The sequence below is a fragment of the Nerophis ophidion genome, linkage group LG13 (assembly GCF_033978795.1).
Source record: "Nerophis ophidion isolate RoL-2023_Sa linkage group LG13, RoL_Noph_v1.0, whole genome shotgun sequence".
NCBI classification, from domain to species: Eukaryota; Metazoa; Chordata; class Actinopteri; order Syngnathiformes; family Syngnathidae; genus Nerophis; species Nerophis ophidion.
Genome location: NC_084623.1, coordinates 11,730,323 through 11,750,148, shown reverse-complemented (window position 1 = coordinate 11,750,148; position 19,826 = coordinate 11,730,323). Strand labels below are relative to the sequence as shown.

Below are 19,826 nucleotides of genomic sequence, written 5' to 3'. Positions count from 1 at the left end.
TCGCTCTCGCTGCTGGTGGCCATGATTATAAACAATTTGAGGATGTGAGGAGCTCCACAACTCGTGACGTCACGCGCACATCTTCTGCTACTTCCGGTACAGGCAATGCTTTTTTTTTATCAGCACCAAAAGTTGCGAACTTTATCGTCGATGTTCTCTACTAAATCCTTTCAGCAAAAATACGGCAATATCGCGAAATTATCAAGTATGACACATAAAATGGACCTGCTATCCCCGTTTGAATAAGAAAATCTCATTTCATTAGGTCTTTAAGGTCACGTGTAAACCACAAATGACAAGCCGGAGCCACAACACGTCTTACCAAAAGGAAATTCCGCTTTAAGTGAACTTCCCTTTGCTGGAGTTTTGCCAAAATACCAGAATGGAATTTCATCGGTGGCTACAGTTTATGTCCGCCCTCTCCTCTTTGTGCTCTGTGCACCGTCCCAATCAGTGCTCCCCATCAATACACTAAGTCCCCCAAAGTCAGGGGTCCCAAACCTTTCTTGCACCAGGGACCGGTTCAACGTAGGCATTATTTTGCATGTACCTTCCTCATGTGGCAGTAAAATTGTTTAAAAAAAAAATGCATAAAAAAAATACAACTCACCAAAAATACTGTTTTACTCCTTTTGTTTGCTTATTTTTTTGTATATCAGATGCCTTCAATCAATCAATCAATGTTTATTTACATAGCCCTAAATCACCAGTGTCTCAAAGGGCTGCACAAACTACAACACAAACCACAACGACATCCTCGGTAGAGCCCACATAAGGGCAAGGAAAACTCCCCCAGTGGGACGTCGGTGACAGTGACAATGATAACTATGAGAAACCTTGGAGAGGACCGCATATGTGGGCCGAAAGCAAAGGATGTCGATAATAATAAAAATAATGGTCCAGATGACACGATGTCGAATATTTCCAAAAACAATTTGAAATGTGGACTCCTCAGACCACAGAACACTTTTCCATTTCTGGATGTTGTTGATAAATGGCTTTCGCTTTGAATAGTAGAGCTTTAACTTGCAATTACAGATGTAGCGAGAAACTGTATTTAGTGACAGTGGTTTTCTGAAGTGTTCCTGAGCCCATGTGGTGATATCCTTTAGAGATTGATGTCGGGTTTTGATGCAAAGCCGTCTGAGGGATCGAAGGTCACGGTCATTCAATGTTGGTTTCCGGCCATGCCGCTTACATGGAGTGATTTCTCCAGATTCTCTGAACCTTTTGGTGATATTATGGACCGTAAATAATAATAATAATAATAATAGGTTGATTGGCAACACTAAATTGGCCCTAGTGTGTGAATGTGAGTGTGAATGTTGTCTGTCTATCTGTGTTGGCCCTGCGATGAGGTGGCGACTTGTCCAGGGTGTACCCTGCCTTCCGCCCGATTGTAGCTGAGATAGGCGCCAGCGCCCCCCGCAACCTCAAAAGGGAATAAGCGGTAGAAAATGGATGGATGGATAATAATAACAAAGGATGCCTTACGTGTTATATGTCCATGTCGAGGACAAGAGTATAGATATACATTAAAATCAGATTGTCATGTTTTATGGTCACGTTCTGTTTGGTTTTGGACTCATTGTGCACTCTTGTTTGTTTTGTCACCATGACAACTCATTAGTTTTACCTGTTATGTGTTCACGACTCACGCACCTGATTTGTTTGGACTCACGCACTGCACCACTATTTAAGCCTATAGTTGCCAGGCAGTCAGTCTGGCGACATCACCCTCTACACACTCTTTTTATCCATCCCGACGATCCATGCTTCCAAGTAAGCTTTAGTTATTCATGCCATAGTTTGCAAGCTTTGTTTTATGTCCATAGTTTACGTTGTAGTAATAGTTTTGTTTTCATAGCCTCCGCTGAGAGCGCCTTTTGTTTATACCCTTTGTGTTTTGTAATATTTTCGATTTAATGATAAAAGATGTCATTACCTTCACGCTATGTCCGGTCCAGTTGCGTTGCACCACAGGAAAACAAACGGCACCAAAGTCCACGCCTTGACACAGATATACTTTTATATTCATATTTGTGCAATATTTCATACATACAGTAAATGTGTATGCTTTTTTTTAAGTGCAATAATATAAACACTGGGGCTGGGAATCTTTAGGCACCACATGATTCAATTCAATTCTTGAGGGAAACGATTCGATTCTGAATCGATTCTTGATTCAAAATCAATATATATATTATTTTTAATAACATTCGATACCAGTTCTTTGATTAACTACAAACCCTGTTTCACATTGTATTTTATTTTTTTGCAAATACTCATTTACTTCAGTATTTGATGCCACCAACACGTGACAAAGAAGTCGGGAAAGGTGGCAATAAATACTGATAAAGTTGAGGAATGCTCATCAAACACTTATTCGGAACATCCCACAGGTGTGAAGGCTAATTGAGAACAGGTGGGTGCCATGATTGGGTATAAAAACAGCTTCCCAAAAAATGCTCAGTCTTTCACAAGAAAGGATGGGGCGAGGTACACCCCTTTGTCCACAACTGCGTGAGCGAATAGTCAAACAGTTTAAGAACAACGTTTCTCAAAGTGCAATTGCAAGAAATTTAGGGATTTCAACATCTACGGTCCATAATATCATCAAAAGGTTCAGATAATCTGGAGAAATCACTCCACGTAAGCGGCATGACCGGAAACCAACATTGAATGTCCATGACCTTTGATCCCTCAGACCGCACTGTATCAAAAACCGACTTCAATCTCTAAAGGATATCACCACATGGTCTCAGGAACACTTCAGAAAACCACTGTCACTAAATAGAGTTTCTCGCTACATCTGTAAGTGCAAGTTAAATCTCTACTATGCAAAGCGAAAGCCATTTATCAACAACATCCAGAAATGCCGCCGGCATCAGTCCATCTAAGATGGACTGACGCAAAGTTGAAAAGTGTTCTGTGGTCTGACGAGTCCACATTTCAAATTGTTTTTGGAAATATTCGACATCGTGTTACTCGGACCAAAGAGGAAGCGAACCATACAGACTGTTATCGACGCGAAGTTAAAAAATTATCAATGTTTTGTATTATGATAGTATTGAAATTATGATAATGTTCCCCTTTAAGTTTTTTCTGGAATTTGCTGCAAAAATGTTTGTCGTCCTAAGTTTTGAACCGAACTCGGGGGGGCCGGTATGGTGTAGCCACAAGACTACTGCAACGCCAGAGTAAAAACAGGAAGTTGATGAATGAATACGCAATAATTTCTGTAAAAGTACGTGTTCTGGGTTATGTTTGAAGACTGTAAGATATCTCATGTGGATGTCGCTCTAAATCAGTTTGTATTCTTTTTCTCCATCTCTTTTTTTTTTTTAAATTCATCCTTATGAAGTAACTCCTCTCCGGCAGTGTGAGAAGTGATTGTGTGGGAACACTGACGGACCCACTCGTGCGTACAAAAGAACCACTGTGTTGAAAGAATGCATCATTTCCTTCCATCTCTACTCGACATCACTGTACTTGCCACACGACAACACGGCTAATTTCTACTTATATGTTTATTTACTTCTTTTATGTGGACATTTCTTTCTGGAATAAGTCATTAAACCTTAGAGCAGACCAGGGCAAATTAGAATGACTTATTTAGATCTTTGAGATGGAACTTGAACTATACTAAGTATTTCAATGGTTGGAATCTGCGCTTTTGCATGATATACTAGTTACTATGGTCATCTAATTAGTTACCATGGTAATCTAATTAGTTACTATGGTAATTTAAGTCACAGCATCTCAGACGAGGCATCAAGCAGTGTGGGTGGGGAGCGTTCCCACAGTGTTTCCAGAGCGTCCAGCCTGAGATTCGGATATCAGGGACAGACGCGGAAGGAGATTTTTACAACAAAATGATCAGTGTGGAGAGGCGGAGCCGACGGTCTGACGATGGCGGCAAGGAGGCGGAGAATGCAGCTGAGCGGAGAGGCGGGGCGTACCGGGAGCGACGCGACGAGCAAGATCAGGTGCATGGCTGGCACACCGGCACACAATTAACTCATCTCCTCACGCTATATAAAAGGGGAGAAGGAGGAGAGATCAGGGCAGAAGGAGTTGGAGAGCTTGCAGCAGCGCATGAGAAGCGAGAGGAACAGAGAGCCATAGACGAGGACGACGGTGGCTGAAAGAGCAGATTTATTGCAAAATAAAGAAGTCAAACCTGCTCGAAAGCATGTCCTTCCTAGGTGGTCCATTGAACCCGAGCGACGACAGCGAAGGTCGTTCACAATCAGATATATCCGATTGTAGGTGGGGTTTATTTTTGTACCCTTCGTGGTCATATTTCGCTGTTTGTTGCAATTTGCTTGATTGTCAAACATGTCGATCGAGAGGGAGTGTGACGTTGATGTGTTGTCGGTATTCAGTGTTTTATTGTTCATAGTTAATATTGTGAATCCCACATTCGTTATTTTCATGTACACTCTGGGTGTCTCATTCAGTAAAAATAAAATAAAATTCCATTCAGTTTAGGGCGGTCTGTCATAACGTTTTAGCATTCAATCAGACATTATTGTGAACTTTTGTATTGGTGTTCCTAAAAATAGACATTTTTTTCCGCATAATTTGGCCCCACAAGTGAAAATAATTATAATCTGCAATTAGCGCACCTGGTTTGATGAGAGGGAGCGTAATAAAGGACCAGTGGACCCGGGGATCCTGGCGGGAACTTAGTTCTCAATGGTGTATCTTCCTTCTTCTGTTGTTTTCCCCTGTGGATTTTGGACTGCCTTCCTCAATCTTCGACCCTCGCCCGGACAAAGAAATTGTCACTCCTCTCCTTCCCTGGACCACCTGCCTGCCCGACGGACTGCCTCGTTCCTTCGCTCTCAACACTTGGTAACACACACCTCAGCTAACTACATGAATAGCCTCACACACACACTTGGGTTTTGACACTCTCCATTTCCTTAGTTCATTCAGTATTGTTTAGTATTATATATATTTATAATAAATAACATTTGAACATACTGCCCCCTAGTGTCTGTGCCGTCATCTCCCTCTGTTAAACCATAACACTTTGAGTACTTTAAAGGTAGACAAGCACTATACATGTAGAATGAATTTACCATATTTAGTATTTCGGTTCCTCCAAACACGGCCTTGTTGATGCTAGTCATTGATCTGCCCTGTTCTATTAAAAGAAATCTACCATAAAAAAAAAAAAAAAATCTGGATTTGTAGGTCTTGTTTTATCTTTCTACTGTAATGCAGGTTTGCGCCAATATTCTTGCTTGAAAAAACAGGGGGAAACCTTGTTCTCAAAAGTGGTCGCAACGACTTTGACATGTGTTCACCTGACATAATCGAACATCTGACATAGTAATAATACAGCATGAGGATGACAGACAAGAAGCGCACGGTTGTTGGTGAAGAAATATGAAACACGGGGGATTTATGCGCGGTGAGTGTCCAGCTCAGTCAAAGATATATGTCAAACTCCAGGATGACGATAATAAGTATGTTGGCTGAAAATGAATAGTTTGGGGGACAGGTGTCAAACTCAAGGATCCGGCCTCTTACTATATATAGCCTGGAAATGACAAGGGTCAATGGGGTACTTTTTTTGGGTTCTTCCGAGGATGTTGTAGTCGTAATGATTTGTGCAGTCCTTTGAGACATTTGTGATTTGGGGCTATATAAATAAACATTGATTGATTGTTTGATTGACTTTTGACAGGAAAAAAATACATGTCCTGCACGCAATGGCATATTCTTTCAACTTTGATATTATCCAATACTGTAACAAATATTACACGTTCATACATATTATGTTGGAATAAAAATGCAGTGTGTCTCCCATAACAATGTGACCTCGGACTACGTTAAGGTAACGTGTGGAGTTCCCCAGGGTTCGGTCCTTGGCCCTGCACTCTTCAGCATCTACATGCTGCCGCTAGGTGACATCATACGCAAATACGGTATTAGCTTTCACTGTTATGCTGATGACACCCAACTCTACATGCCCCTAAAGCTGACCAACACACCGGATTGTAGTCAGCTGGAGGCGTGTCTTAATGAAATTAAACAATGGATGTCCGCTAACTTTTTGCAACTCAACGCCAAAAAAACGGAAATGCTGATTATCGGTCCTGCTAGACACCGAACTCTATTTAATAATACAACTCTAACATTTGACAACCAAACAATTAAACAAGGCGACACGGTAAAGAATCTGGGTATTATCTTCGACCCAACTCTCTCCTTTGAGGCACACATTAAAAGCGTTACTAAAACGGCCTTCTTTCATCTCTGTAACATCGCTAAAATTCGCTCCATTCTGTCCACTAAAGACGCTGAGATCATTATCCATGCGTTTGTTACGTCTCGCCTCGACTACTGTAACGTATTATTTTCGGGTCTCCCCATGTCTAGCATTAAAAGATTACAGTTGGTACAAAATGCGGCTGCTAGACTTTTGACAAGAACAAGAAAGTTTGATCACATTACGCCTGTACTGGCTCACCTGCACTGGCTTCCTGTGCACTTAAGATGTGACTTTAAGGTTTTACTACTTACGTATAAAATACTACACGGTCTAGCTCCATCCTATCTTGACGATTGTATTGTACCATATGTCCCGGCAAGAAATCTGCGTTCAAGGGACTCCGGCTTATTAGTGATTCCCAAAGCCCAAAAAAAGTCTGCGGGCTATAGAGCATTTTCCGTTCGGGCTCCAGTACTCTGGAATGCCCTCCCGGTAACAGTTCGCGATGCCACCTCAGTAGAAGCATTTAAGTCTCACCTTAAAACTCATTTGTATACTCTAGCCTTTAAATAGACTCCCTTTTTAGACCAGTTGATCTGCTGTTTCTTTTCTTTTTCTTCTATGTCCCACTCTCCCGTGTGGAGGGGGTCCGGTCCGATCCGGTGGCCATGTACTGCTTGCCTGTGTATCGGCTGGGGACATCTCTGCGCTGCTGGTCCGCCTACGCTTGGGATGGTTTCCTGCTGGCTCCGCTGTGAACGGGACTCTCGCTGCTGTGTTGGATCCGCTTTGGACTGGACTCTCGCGACTGTGTTGGATCCATTGTGGATTGAACTTTCACAGTATCATGTTAGATCCGCTCGACATCCATTGCTTTCCTCCTCTCTAAGGTTCTCATAGTCATCATTGTCACCAATGTCCCACTGGGTGTGAGTTTTCCTTGCCCTTATGTGGGCCTACCGAGGATGTCGTGGTGGTTTGTGCAGCCCTTTGAGACACTAGTGATTTAGGGCTATATAAGTAAACATTGATTGATTGATTGATGATATCTATCAAATTGTACATTGAAATTACATTAGATTTTACCGGAAAAGAAAACTTACAAATTACCTTGAAAAAACTGTCTGACCATTTTTTTTTGTTTACAGACAAATCCTGGATATTAGGGTAAAAAACAGTTGCCAAAATTTTACTGTAAAAAAAAAACAAACCCTATGATATTGTTTTCCCATTTGCATTTTTACAATTTAAAAACAAAACAACGTAAATGTTACTGTAAAATCTTGACAGCTTAGTTGTTAGAATTTTACCATTAACCCTTGTGTAACGTTCATGTTGTTGTTACTCAGCCAGCGTTTGTGGGTCGGATGGACCTGTTGCAGTTTGTGGCTTTTAATGCCTCACAATCAAACACTTTTATGTTAAATAAAATACTGAACAGATGTTTCCCTTATCCCAATAAACATCTGCTCAGTATTTTAACATTAAAGTGTTTGATTGTGAGGCATTAAAAGCCACAAACTGCAACGGGTCCTTCAGACCCACAAACACTGGCTGAGTAACAACGACATGAAAAACATGAACATACATATATATATATATATATATATATATATATATATATATATATATATACATATATATATATATATATATATATATATATATATATATGTATATATATATATATATATATATATATATATAGATATATATATATATACATATAGATATATATATATATATGTATATATATATATATATATATATATATATATATATATATACATATATACACATATACACACAAAACCGGGCTGAAGAACAACAACATGAACAACATGAACATATACATACATATATATATATATATATATATATATATATATATATATATATATATATATATATATATACATACATATATATATATATATATATATATATATATATATATATGTGTGTGTGTGTGTGTATGTATGTATATATATATGTGATATACACTGTTGTATCGACCAGTATATATATATATGTGCATATATATATATATATATATGTGCATATATATATATATATATATATATATATATATATATATATATATATATTCCTTGCACACTAACTAACTGAAAGAGCACACACTTGGCGCGACGATGTCATGTTGTCAATGGAAACGTGATTTGCCTGAGCGGCTAGTAGACCCTGAGAGTAACAAGCAGTTGCGTTGTTGCCTTTCCATTATGAAAAATGAACTAGTTTTTAGTATAACTTTGCTGGTTTCAAGAAATGTAAATACCGAGCGCATATCATCATGTCAACATAATGGCACTAGCATTCACTCCATCCATCCATCCATTTTCTACCGCTTGTCCCTTTTGAAGTCGCGGGGGGTTAGCATTTACTCAATATAAGAATATTTTTCAACATATTGAGCAAAAAGGTCTCGTATTTGTTTTTTCTAGCAAGAAAAGTACACTTGTTATTAGTGAGAATATACTTATTTTAAGGTATTTTGGGGGTTTTCATTGAGGTTCGTTAATTTTACTTCTACTGGCAGATAATTTAGCTTAATTCAAGTAAAATACATTTTATTTATGTATTTTTTTTTTTAAATTCTTGTTTTTGAACTTTTTGCAGTGCAAGCACCAGGAGGCGCTACCCTTCACTTGTAAAAAAAAAAAAAGCTTTTTTCAGCAGAAAAAAAAAACAGAACATGGTGGTCCGCATCACTAACCTTGGTCGCCCACCGACCGCCAGGCCGCTCGCCCTCTGCAGTTGTAACACACACAGCCGTACTACAACGTAGAATTTAGGTCGGACCGCAGCCTACAATTATGGGCTGCAGGCACCATTTTGTGGCATAAAGCAAAGTGAGCCAGACGTGAGTGACAGTGAACATCATCACACGTACTACAAGCCCTTTAAACCTTTTTGTCGTATAATTAGTGAGGGGTTACATGAGACAAAGTACATACAATACCCTACAAAGCCTTTTTTTTAATTTTTTTTTTTCGTTAAGTTGTCTTCACCTCGCCAACCTTTGTGAACCAAAGTGGATCACGACCCCCAATATTGTGTCACGGAGCGTTTCCTTTGTGTCGTGAAATCGGAAGGTCAAAACAATTACAGGCCGGACATGTGCAGAGTCAAACACCTGCCGACCTACGCGGGGTAAAGACCTCCAGATGTCCTGGAGTACACCCTTGGAATGCCATCTATAGAGGGCGGGGCGATTCAGTTCCAAGGGCCCGGACATCGACATTGGGATGATTTGTTACAGACTGCGTTTACTTAATTGCAAAGTAAACACATCGACTTTCACACTCAGCATCAAAGGTAAGAATTGGGGGTTAAATCACCAAAAAATATTCCTAGGCGTGAACACCATTGCTGCTCACTGCTCCCCTCACCTCCTTGGGGGTGATCAAGGGTGATGGGTCAAATGCAGAGATAATTTCGCCACAAATAGTGTGCGTGTGTCACAATCATTGGTACTTTAATTTGACTTTACTGCACTCATTAGTTAACTGCGTGAAGAAACAGAAGCTCCAGAAGTTTTGTTGAGGATTGACGTGCCTTCTTTCGAATTATTTCCCTTCTTTCGTTGTACTTCTTTACACTTCTTCCTCCGTTAATGTTTGTAAGTCCACAAATATAAACAAAGTAAACCTGACAAAAGCATAATGTCTATTACGGTCCCTGGTTCAATCCCCACCTAGTACCAACCTCGTCACGTCCGTTGTGTCCTGAGCAAGACACTTCACCGTTGCTCCTGATGGGTGCTGTTTAGCGCCTTGCATGGCAGCTCCCTCCATCAGTGTGTGAATGTGTGTGTGAATGGGTAAATTTGGAAGTAGTGTCAAAGCGCTTTGAGTACCTTGAAGGTAGAAAAGCGCTATACAAGTACAACTCATTTATCATTTATTTATTGTTTACCGTATTTTCCGGATTATAAGTGTCAGGACTCGGACTGTGACTTGGATTGTTTATTCGACGCAGAGGAAAATTGTCACGAGCCAGATGTGAATGTGAGTACATTTTATTTATTAAACACTATTACTTACAAAAGGGCAAACAAATGGCGTGCACAATGGCGGAGAACAAACTTGACTAATGAAAAATCAAAAGACTAGAAAAATGGCTATAAAATATAAACATGAAACAAACACTTGCACACAAGGTAAGACGTATTAGCTGAAGTGAAGTGAATTATATTTATATAACGCTTTTCTCTAGTGACTCAAAGCGCTTTACATAGTGAAACCCAATATCTAAGTTACATTTAAACCAGTGTGGGTGGCACTGGGAGCAGGTGGGTAAAGTGCCTTGCCCAAGGAGACAAGGGCAGTGACTAGAATGGCGGAAGCGGGAATCGAACCTGCAACCCTCAAGTTGCTGGCACGGCCACTCTACCAACCGAGCTATGCCGCCCCATCTGGCGTCTGGTTTCGCAATAGTATGCAAAAGCAACTGTTTTTACCTTCTGGTACCTGCTGATCTGTATTTGGGATCGTCATATATCCTGAAAAATTGCGCGAATCCGCCTTTGTAGTCCGTACCTACGCCATAGTCTATGAATTTATTCTTGTTCTCTATCTTCTTGTTATGGGACATCCATCCTCTTCTGTTGCCATTTCTCATATAAAGAAGTGTAAAGTTCTTACTTATATCTGGCAGTTAACTCGCCATGAAAGCGCTAAAATATACCGGTGTAGTGAGTTTACATTATTCGCCCAAGGAACTTTAGTTATTAGAGTTCCGGTCGGACGTTTTTTTCACTGGACATATTTCTGGTGTTGTTGTTGTTTCCGAATGAGGAGATGCTGCTCCGTTATTGATTGAAATAAAGTCCGAATGTTATTAAAACAGTTAGCTCCATATTCCACCCCCGTCCTTGCACGCTACACAGCTACGACAAAGACGACGGGGAGAAGACGCTCTCGAAGGTGAGCCGCGTAAATAAGACCGCCCACAAAACGAGGGACTGTCAGAAAGCGGCTTGAAGACGATCCGTAAAACATAATCAATGCAACATTTTGACCAAAGAACTACCATTACCTGCGATGAGGTGGCGACTTGTCCAGGGTGTACACCGCCTTCCGCCCGATTGTAGCTGAGATAGGCACCAGCGCCCCCCGCCACCCCAAAGGGAATAAGCGGTAAAAAATGGATGGATGGATGGAACTACCATTACATGTTATGTAGACCAGTGGTTCCCAACCACCGGGCCGCAGAAGAATTTTTTATAAAAAAAAATATATATATATTTTTTTTTTATTAAATCAACTTAAAAAACACAATATACACTTACAAATAGTGCACCAACCACAAAAAACTCCCTTTTTCATGACAAAAATGTCCCATTTTCATGACAAAGAAGAAAAAAAAAGAAAAGAAAAAAAAGGACACCCCCCCCCGGGCCGCGGGACAAATTATTAAACGTTGACCGGTCCGCGGATACAAAAAGGTTGGGGAGCACTGATGTAGACCACAAGGAAGTGTTTACATTTAGAAAAAAAATAATAATAAATTGACTCCTTTAATGTGCCTCATAATCCGATGCACCTTTTTTATTAAAAAGGATCAAAAATAGACCATTCATCCGGAAAATACGGTATTTAAGTTTAAACGGGAGACCGGGCTTTCTGCTCCGCTGCTCCCAGTCTGTGGAATGCTCTCTCCCTGACCCCCTGAGGGCACCACAGACTGTGGATGCTTTTAAAAAAGGCTTAAAAACCCATCTTTTAAAAAAAGCCTTTTTTTTTAGACATGCATGCTGGTTGTAGCTATTGGGCTGTTTCTAGTTTTATATTTTATTTATATTTATTATCTTATTTTTATTATTATCACTATTTTTTTTTTTACACTATGGCACTTTGAGGTTCTTTGCTTAACGTAAAGTGCTTTTTTTTTTTTTACAAATAGAATCTATTATTATTTTTATTATTATTTAAATTCTGGACAATTTATAATGAAAACCAACTGTGTGTTTTGGGTTCGGAGTGGAATGTGGCCCTTTAGGAGTCTTGTACAGGGGACCCAGAATTTTCCACGCCCCTGTATTCCAGTTAAGAGTCCACATCCTGCAAGTTTTTCGCTTCTATCGGCCATTTTAGGTTGTCCTCTTTCAACATATCTGCACAGAAAAGGGGCCTAGCCTGTAATATTTTCCATATAGGGCCAATAGGAGCGTTTCCACATCTGGAAGCCATCCCTCTTGCGCTCAAACAGCTTTCTTTTTTTTTTTCTTGCTGACTGCAATCATTTCATTTCCAAGAGTTTTCCCATGAAGCTTCGGTCCTGGTCGCCAATTGTTGTTTGGAACATCAAGACCACCAAAAACATCAGGTAACCCGGTCATGTGACTTTAAGGTAAAAGTGGTCCAGGGTTGGACGCTCTTAAGTGTGGAAGGAGAGAGGCGTGCAATCAAGTCATTGCTGAAAAATGCAGCATGTGGTTCTGATTTAAGCCGTCCGTGGACCCGCTTGGGTTCTCATGTTTGGACAGGACCGCTTTGGTGGAAAGCAGAGCAGTTGTTGCGACGTCAGTGACGTGGCAAACACAAATGGAAACCACTCCGAGTGACCCCATGTTGATTTTACTGATTTGCAATAGCAGATTAGTGAAGCAGCTTTGTAATTCTCCCCAAATAAAGAAAGTTGATTTTTTTTTGTGGTTATTTTCTGTGATAATTTTCGCAGTTTTATGGTAGGGTTTTTTTTTTTTCACTTCAGAATCATGTTTTAAACACGTAGCTAAATTATTTACTAGGTCTAACAGCAGCTATAGTGACCCTAAGACACGGCAGGCCTGAAATCATCGCAAATTAAATTTTTTTATTGCAAAAATGTTTATATTTTAATAATACAAGCGGTAGGAAAATGGATGGATAAGAGTAGTTCCCCAGGAAATGGTCAGAGACAATTCCGCTTGCTTACAGCAAATTGCTCTTTGTGTTGCATTGATTCTAATATTCATAATAATATATTGTCAATTATATTCAATATATATTTGAAATAGAATTTAAAAAAATGTAACAAAACAATTTTTTTGCCGAGGTGGTACTTGGTGAAAGAAGCTTGGGAACCACTGTTTAAGCAGAATAAATTATATTTTATATGTATTTAAAAATGAAAAAAAAAATACAACGTAAAAATATAATAGCAAATTATAAATAATATATAAATTACTATTTAAAAACGTAATAAAAACTGTAAAAAAAAAAAAATACAGAAATAAAAAAATTTAAAAAAGTGTATTTAAAATAGAAGAAAAAAAACTTAAATATGTAATAAAACCATTTTTTTCTGAGTTGGTACTTGGTGAAAGAACTTGGGAACCACCGTTTAAGCAAAATAAATTACATTTAATATGTATTCAAAAATATAAAATAAATACAATGTAAAAATATAATTTAACATTATGAAAAAATATAAAAATTACTATATATAAAAATAATAAAATACTGTAAGAAAAAATAAAAATACATAAATGCACAGAAAAAAAAGAGTATATTTTGATACTGTTTAGTTGGAGACAATCCCGTTTGCTTACAGCAAGTTGCTCTTTGTGTTGCATTGTTTCTAATAATTATAATGATATATTGTCAAGTATATTTAATGTACATTTAAAATAAAAATAAAATAACATTTAAAAATGTAATAAAACCATATTTTTCCGAGGTTGTTCTTGGTAAAGGAAGCTTGGGGACCACTGTTTAAGCGGAATAAATTATATTTAATATGTATTTAAAAATGGTAAATAAATACACCATAAAAATATAATAGCAAATTATAACAAAAAAATAAAAAAATACTATTTAAAAACATTAAAAAAATGTAAAAAAATAAATACACAAAAAAAAAAAGTATATTTTGATACTGTTTAGTGGTCGGAGACAATTCCGCTTGCTTACAGCAAGTTGCTCTTTTTGTGGCATTGTTTCTAATATTCATAATGATATATTGTCAATTATATTCAATATATATTTAAAATAGAAAAAAATAACATTTAAAAATGTAATAAAACCATTTTTTTCCGAGGTGGTTCTTGGTAAAGGAAGCTTGGGAACCACTCTTTAAGTGAAATAAAATTTATTTAATATGTATTTAAAAATTGAAAATAAATACAACGTAAAAATATAATAGCAAATTATAAATAAATAAATAAATTACTGTTTAAAAACATTTAAAAAATGTTAAAGAATAAATACAAAAAAAAAAAGAAAAAAAAAGTATACTTGGATACTGTTTAGTGGTCGGAGACAATTCCGCTTGCTTACGGCAAGTTGCTCTTTGTGTTGCATTGTTTCTAATATTCATAATAATATATTGTAAATTATATTCAATATATATTAGAAATAGAAAAAAAAGGTCATTCAAAAATGTAATAAAGTCATTTTTTTCCGAGGTGGTTCTTGGTAAAGGAAGCTTGGGAACCACTGTTTAAGCGGAATAAATTATATGTAATATGTATTTAAAAATGAAAAATAAATACAACGTAAAAATATCATGGAAAATTGTAAAGAAATACATAAATTACTATTGAAAAAATGTAATAAAAACTGTAAAAAAAAAATAAATGCACTAATAAAAATAGAAAAAAAAGTATATTTTGATACTGTTTAGTGGTCGGAGAAAATTCCGCTTGCTTACAGCAAGTTACTCTTTGTGTTGCATTATTTCTAACATTCACATTTAGTTATTGGTTATTAAGCGGCACGTGCCACAATTACGCTAAAATCTGAAGTTAGGTAGAGTGCCACTAAATAGGGGTCTGCGCCCCGCGTGTTGGAGACCTCTGGTTTACAAATACAAGCCATGGTCCCATATGGACAGTTTTTTTTTCCCTAATCAAGACCAAATACCCAAAACCTACAGCAAAGGTTTTCAAACATAAGGTAGTGAAGGTACTTTGAAGCACATAATCTACGTTGGCGTCGCCATTTCCTACTCTGAGCCTATAAATCTTATGTGGGCTCCGCCGTCCCCCCCAAAAAGAGTCACGTGCAGGCAAACTGTCCACACATGTGCCAGCAGATGACTTCCATCCACTGATACCGAAGGAAAAAAACTGAAGAAAATATTTAACATTCCCAGAAAACGTGGTTTGACTTCAAATTCCAGAAGGTTCCTCACTTTCCAGTTACCCTAAACACTTTTTTTTTTTGGGATGATTATTCAAATGGACAGAGTGTCTCACCCACTTTCAACCGCAGCACACTTTTCCATCCTTACATGTTATTGACGTGGAGGAAAAACTTGGTACTTTTGCTTCATATTCTATTGTGCAGTGTTTCCAATCCAACAATAACCTCACACAGTTGAAGAGCTTCAACAGAGAATCGTCTGAAGCGCGACGTATTTTCCAATAGTCGCACAAAAAGACTTCCACAGTTTGAAAAAAGCGATCCACTCAAGTGTTCCATGGAAAGATGCTCACAAAGCCACATGAAAAAGACGAGACAGAGGCTGGAAAAGTGCATAACAGCAGCCTTGTTTGAGCACCAACTGACACTAATAATTGTTTATCTAATTAAAAACATATATATATTAATTAAATAGTGTTATTTTACATAGTCATATATTTCAGACCCAGGGAGATCCACATCAAATACAAGACAAGCACAACAACAACAATAAAACAAATAAACACAATAGAAGCAGCAGAATAAAACTTATAAAAAATACAAAAATAGCCACAATGTTTAATGTCCAGCATACAGGCTTGCTCACTAATGGATAAAAAACTGACAAAACTGCAAATAAAGTTAATTGTAACATTAATTGTATTGTTATTACATGGCCCTGTTATTGTTTTGTTAGTATTATTATTATTATTATTAATAATAATAATAATAATAATAATATTATAATCACTATTATTATTATCGATATTATTACTTCTATTATTATTACTATTATTATTACAAATATTATTATTATTATTTATACTATTTTTATTATTATTACTCTAATTATTACTATTATTATTACTATTTTTACTATTATTATCACTTCTATTATTATTACTAGTATTATTATAAATGTTATTATCATTATTATTAATATTATTATTTATACAATTTGTATTATTATTACTAGAATAATTACTATTATTATTATTACTATTTTTACTATTATTATCACTTCTATTATTATTACTAGTATTATTATAAATGTTATTATTATTATTATTAATATTATTATTTATACAATTTGTATTATTATTACTAGAATTATTACTATTATTATTACTACTATTTTTACTATTATTATTATTATTATTATTATTATTATTCCATTCCATCCATCCATTTCCTACCGCTTATTCCCTTTGGGGTCGCAGGGGGCGCTGGTGCCTATCACAGCTACAATCAGGCGGAAGTCGGAGTACACCCTGGACAAGTCGCCACCTCATCACAGTATCATTATTATTATTATTATTATTATTATTATTATTACTACTACTATATAGTATCATTATACAATTATTTTTGAATAATTTTAAGTAATTTATTTTACAACTGCGACCCCCAAAAAAGGGACAAGCGGTAGAAAATGGATGGATGGAACTGGAAAAAAAACATGAAGAAGTAAATCTATTTAATAATTCAGAATTAAAACTTACTACATTGAAAAAGATATTGTCAATGATTTAATATAAAAATGAATTACAAACAGCTTTTTAGTTTTTGTTAGTATAAGCAGGGTATAATTATTATTATTTTTTTCTCTTTGAAATAAATACATAATGTTGCTCATTAATGTGAGCTTTTAACAAAAAAAAACACACTAAAATAAACAATATTATAATATTTTAAAAAATTTTTAATCGTCAATTAAACCAGAACAAATATATATTTAAATGTACTTATTAACAGCGCTCAGGCTCCACTTATTTTTGTGTGGGTTATATTTTAACTGAACTAAAACTACTAAACTCAACAATTAATGTCATTTTCAAACCATTTTTCAATTTTATCATTTTCAAACCATTTTTCAAAATTTTTTTAGAAACCGGAGAATTGTTATTTAGACTTAGACTTGGACAAACTTTATTGATCCACAAGGAAAATTGTTCCACACAGTAGCCCAGTTACAAAGGATGGAAAGGGTATGGATGGAAAGGATAATGCAGGTATAAAGTAGACCAAAAATGTACCATAGTATTAAATATATAGTATACATAATATATAAATCCACTTATTTCCAAATAACATGCTTTTCAAACTAAAACGTCGACCAAATTAATGAAAGACTGCACTCAGCAGGAGTCCATCTAATGAACATTCCGGTGCTCTGAGAAGTCGGTGACATCATCTTTGGTAGGAAAAAAAAAAAAAAAGAAGTTTGTGACGTCAAGGGAACAAATTCTACTTAAAAAAATGGTGGAAGCGCAGGCCAAGTAAAAAAAACAAGAACACTCAGGTGTTCCGGCTCCTCTGCTTGCCAGGTGAAGACATCATCACCCCCTCAAGTCCCCGTGCCGCTCCACCCTCCCCATTTTCTCCCCTCCTCACGTTCCCTTCACATCTGCCCCGAATTAACATAGCGAGGCCAATGTTCCCTCTCTAGATGCAGCGAGATGGTTTCTGCAGATGCACAGTGAATGAATGTTCCACCGTCGGAGTCATGGAAAACCGCAAAGAGACTGGTTTCCCTTTGCACTTTTGCAAGGGGGTCGGGGGCGGTGACGTCACCCCACAACGACTGACAGATGTGCAGATTTTTACAGCTTTTCAAAATCCCAATTCACTGACATTCCCATGCATAGTCCGTCAATATGTCAGTTCGCACCAACTCATTTCATGCACTTTTTTGTAAATTTGTAGCGGATTCAAACCACTGGAAAAATGTTTGTTTTTCGAAGAAAAAAAACAAAACATGTTCACCGGAGAAATCGGACGTTATTTACTCACCGCCTTGGCATGTGACAATCGAAACCTGAGCGAGGGAGGCCGCCAAAAAAAGGAAAGTCCGTAAATGTGCAAAGTCCATCATGTCTATAGGAAAGACATGAGACTCCTTAGTGAGAAAAAAAAAAAAAAGGGGGGAAAAAGGGATGAAATGAGGGGGTAAATAAAAGACGAGGTTATCTCTGCATGAATACCAGAGACCCTCTCCTTGTAAGCAGCAAGCAGACCCAGCCCAGGCTGCTCGAGTGCTTTTTTGTGTAGTTACAGCTTTAAATGAGAAGAATGCTGGCCAGCCAAAAATTTTTCCTCCCCCTTTTGTCAGCCCTCTCCCATCCTCTTTTGTGTCGGCGAGAGAACTACACCCATGTTCGCAACTTTTCTTTTTTTTCTTCTCCAAACTTTTCCCAATGACTCTCCCTCGACTCGGTGTGCAAAAAAAAAAAAAAAAAGATGCCACTGATAAGGAATTTAGTTTTGGCTTTTGGCAGACGGGATCATAAAAAAAGGGCTTTTTATGACTGGCTTCGACTAAGAGTGAGTCGCAAAATCCCTTTTTCTTAGAGTCGCTGGACATAAAAACTGGGGATAAGTAGGTATGTTCCTGAGAACCCTTGTTGGACTGTCTGGGGTGGTCACTGTGGGTGGTCATCCAGGTAGGTGGTCAACATGATCAGGACTCTAGGGTTTGCATTCTGAGAGAAGTGCAAAGTCATCACCTCTTGACTTAGGCCAGGGGTCTCAAACTCCATGGATGCAGAGTCTGGGTGAGGCTGGGCCGCAGGAAAAGATTACTTAAAAATATATATTTTCAAATGTCTTTATTTTTATTTTCAACACCAAATAAAATCAAAATATAAATGAAACACAATGCGAATTAAGTAATGTGAGGCAATGCAAATTAAACAATAAATAAAAATTTAAAAATGTTTGAATTGGTCCTGGTTATCAGGGACTGTTATTACTGTCGGACAGGTGTCGCGGTGTGAAAACCGTCGTCTCCATGGCAACGTTTTTGTAGCTTTCACTCATTTGCCGCTTTTCCACTAATGCAAGGGTAGGCAACCCAGAATGTTGTGTAGCTCGGTGTGCAAAAAAAAAGAAAAAGATGCCACTGATAAGGAATTTAGTTTTGGCTTTTGGCAGACGGGATCATAAAAAAAGGGCTTTTTATGACTGGTTTCGACTATGAGTGAGTCGCGAAATCCCTTTTTCTCAGAGTCGCTGGACATAAAAACTGGGGATAAATAGGTATGTTCCGGAAAAACCCTTGTTGGACTGTCTGGGGTGGTCACTGTGGGTGGTCATCCAGGTAGGTGGTCAACATGATCAGGACTCTAGGGTGTGCATTCTGAAAGAAGTGCAAAGTCATCACTTCTTGACTTAGGCCAGGGGTCTCAAACCTCATTTATCCGGGGGCCACTGAATGCAGAGCCTGGGTGAGATTACTTAAAAATATATATTTTTAAATGTCTTTATTTTCAACACCTAATAAAATCAAAATATAAATGAAACACAATGAGAATTAAGTAATGTGAGGCAATGCAAATTAAATAATAAATAAAAATATATTTTTTTGAATTGGTCCTGGTTATCAGGGACTGTTATTACTGTCGGACAGGTGTCACGGTGTGAGAACCCTCGTCTCCATAGCAACGTTTTTGTAGCTTTCACTCGTTTGT

General features: G+C 37.4%; 1 protein-coding gene across 1 annotated transcript in view; it reads right to left on the bottom strand.

Annotated features, from left to right (window-relative positions):
• Window positions 1-18,435, bottom strand: part of col5a2a (collagen, type V, alpha 2a) — a 96,004-nt gene extending 77,569 nt beyond the window's left edge. The window contains exon 1 of the mRNA XM_061918402.1: window positions 18,151-18,435. Coding sequence (XP_061774386.1) covers window positions 18,151-18,232 — 82 coding nt within the window. The 5' untranslated portion in view covers window positions 18,233-18,435. The remainder of the gene's footprint in view (window positions 1-18,150) is intronic.
• Window positions 18,436-19,826: the final 1,391 nt, after the last annotated feature.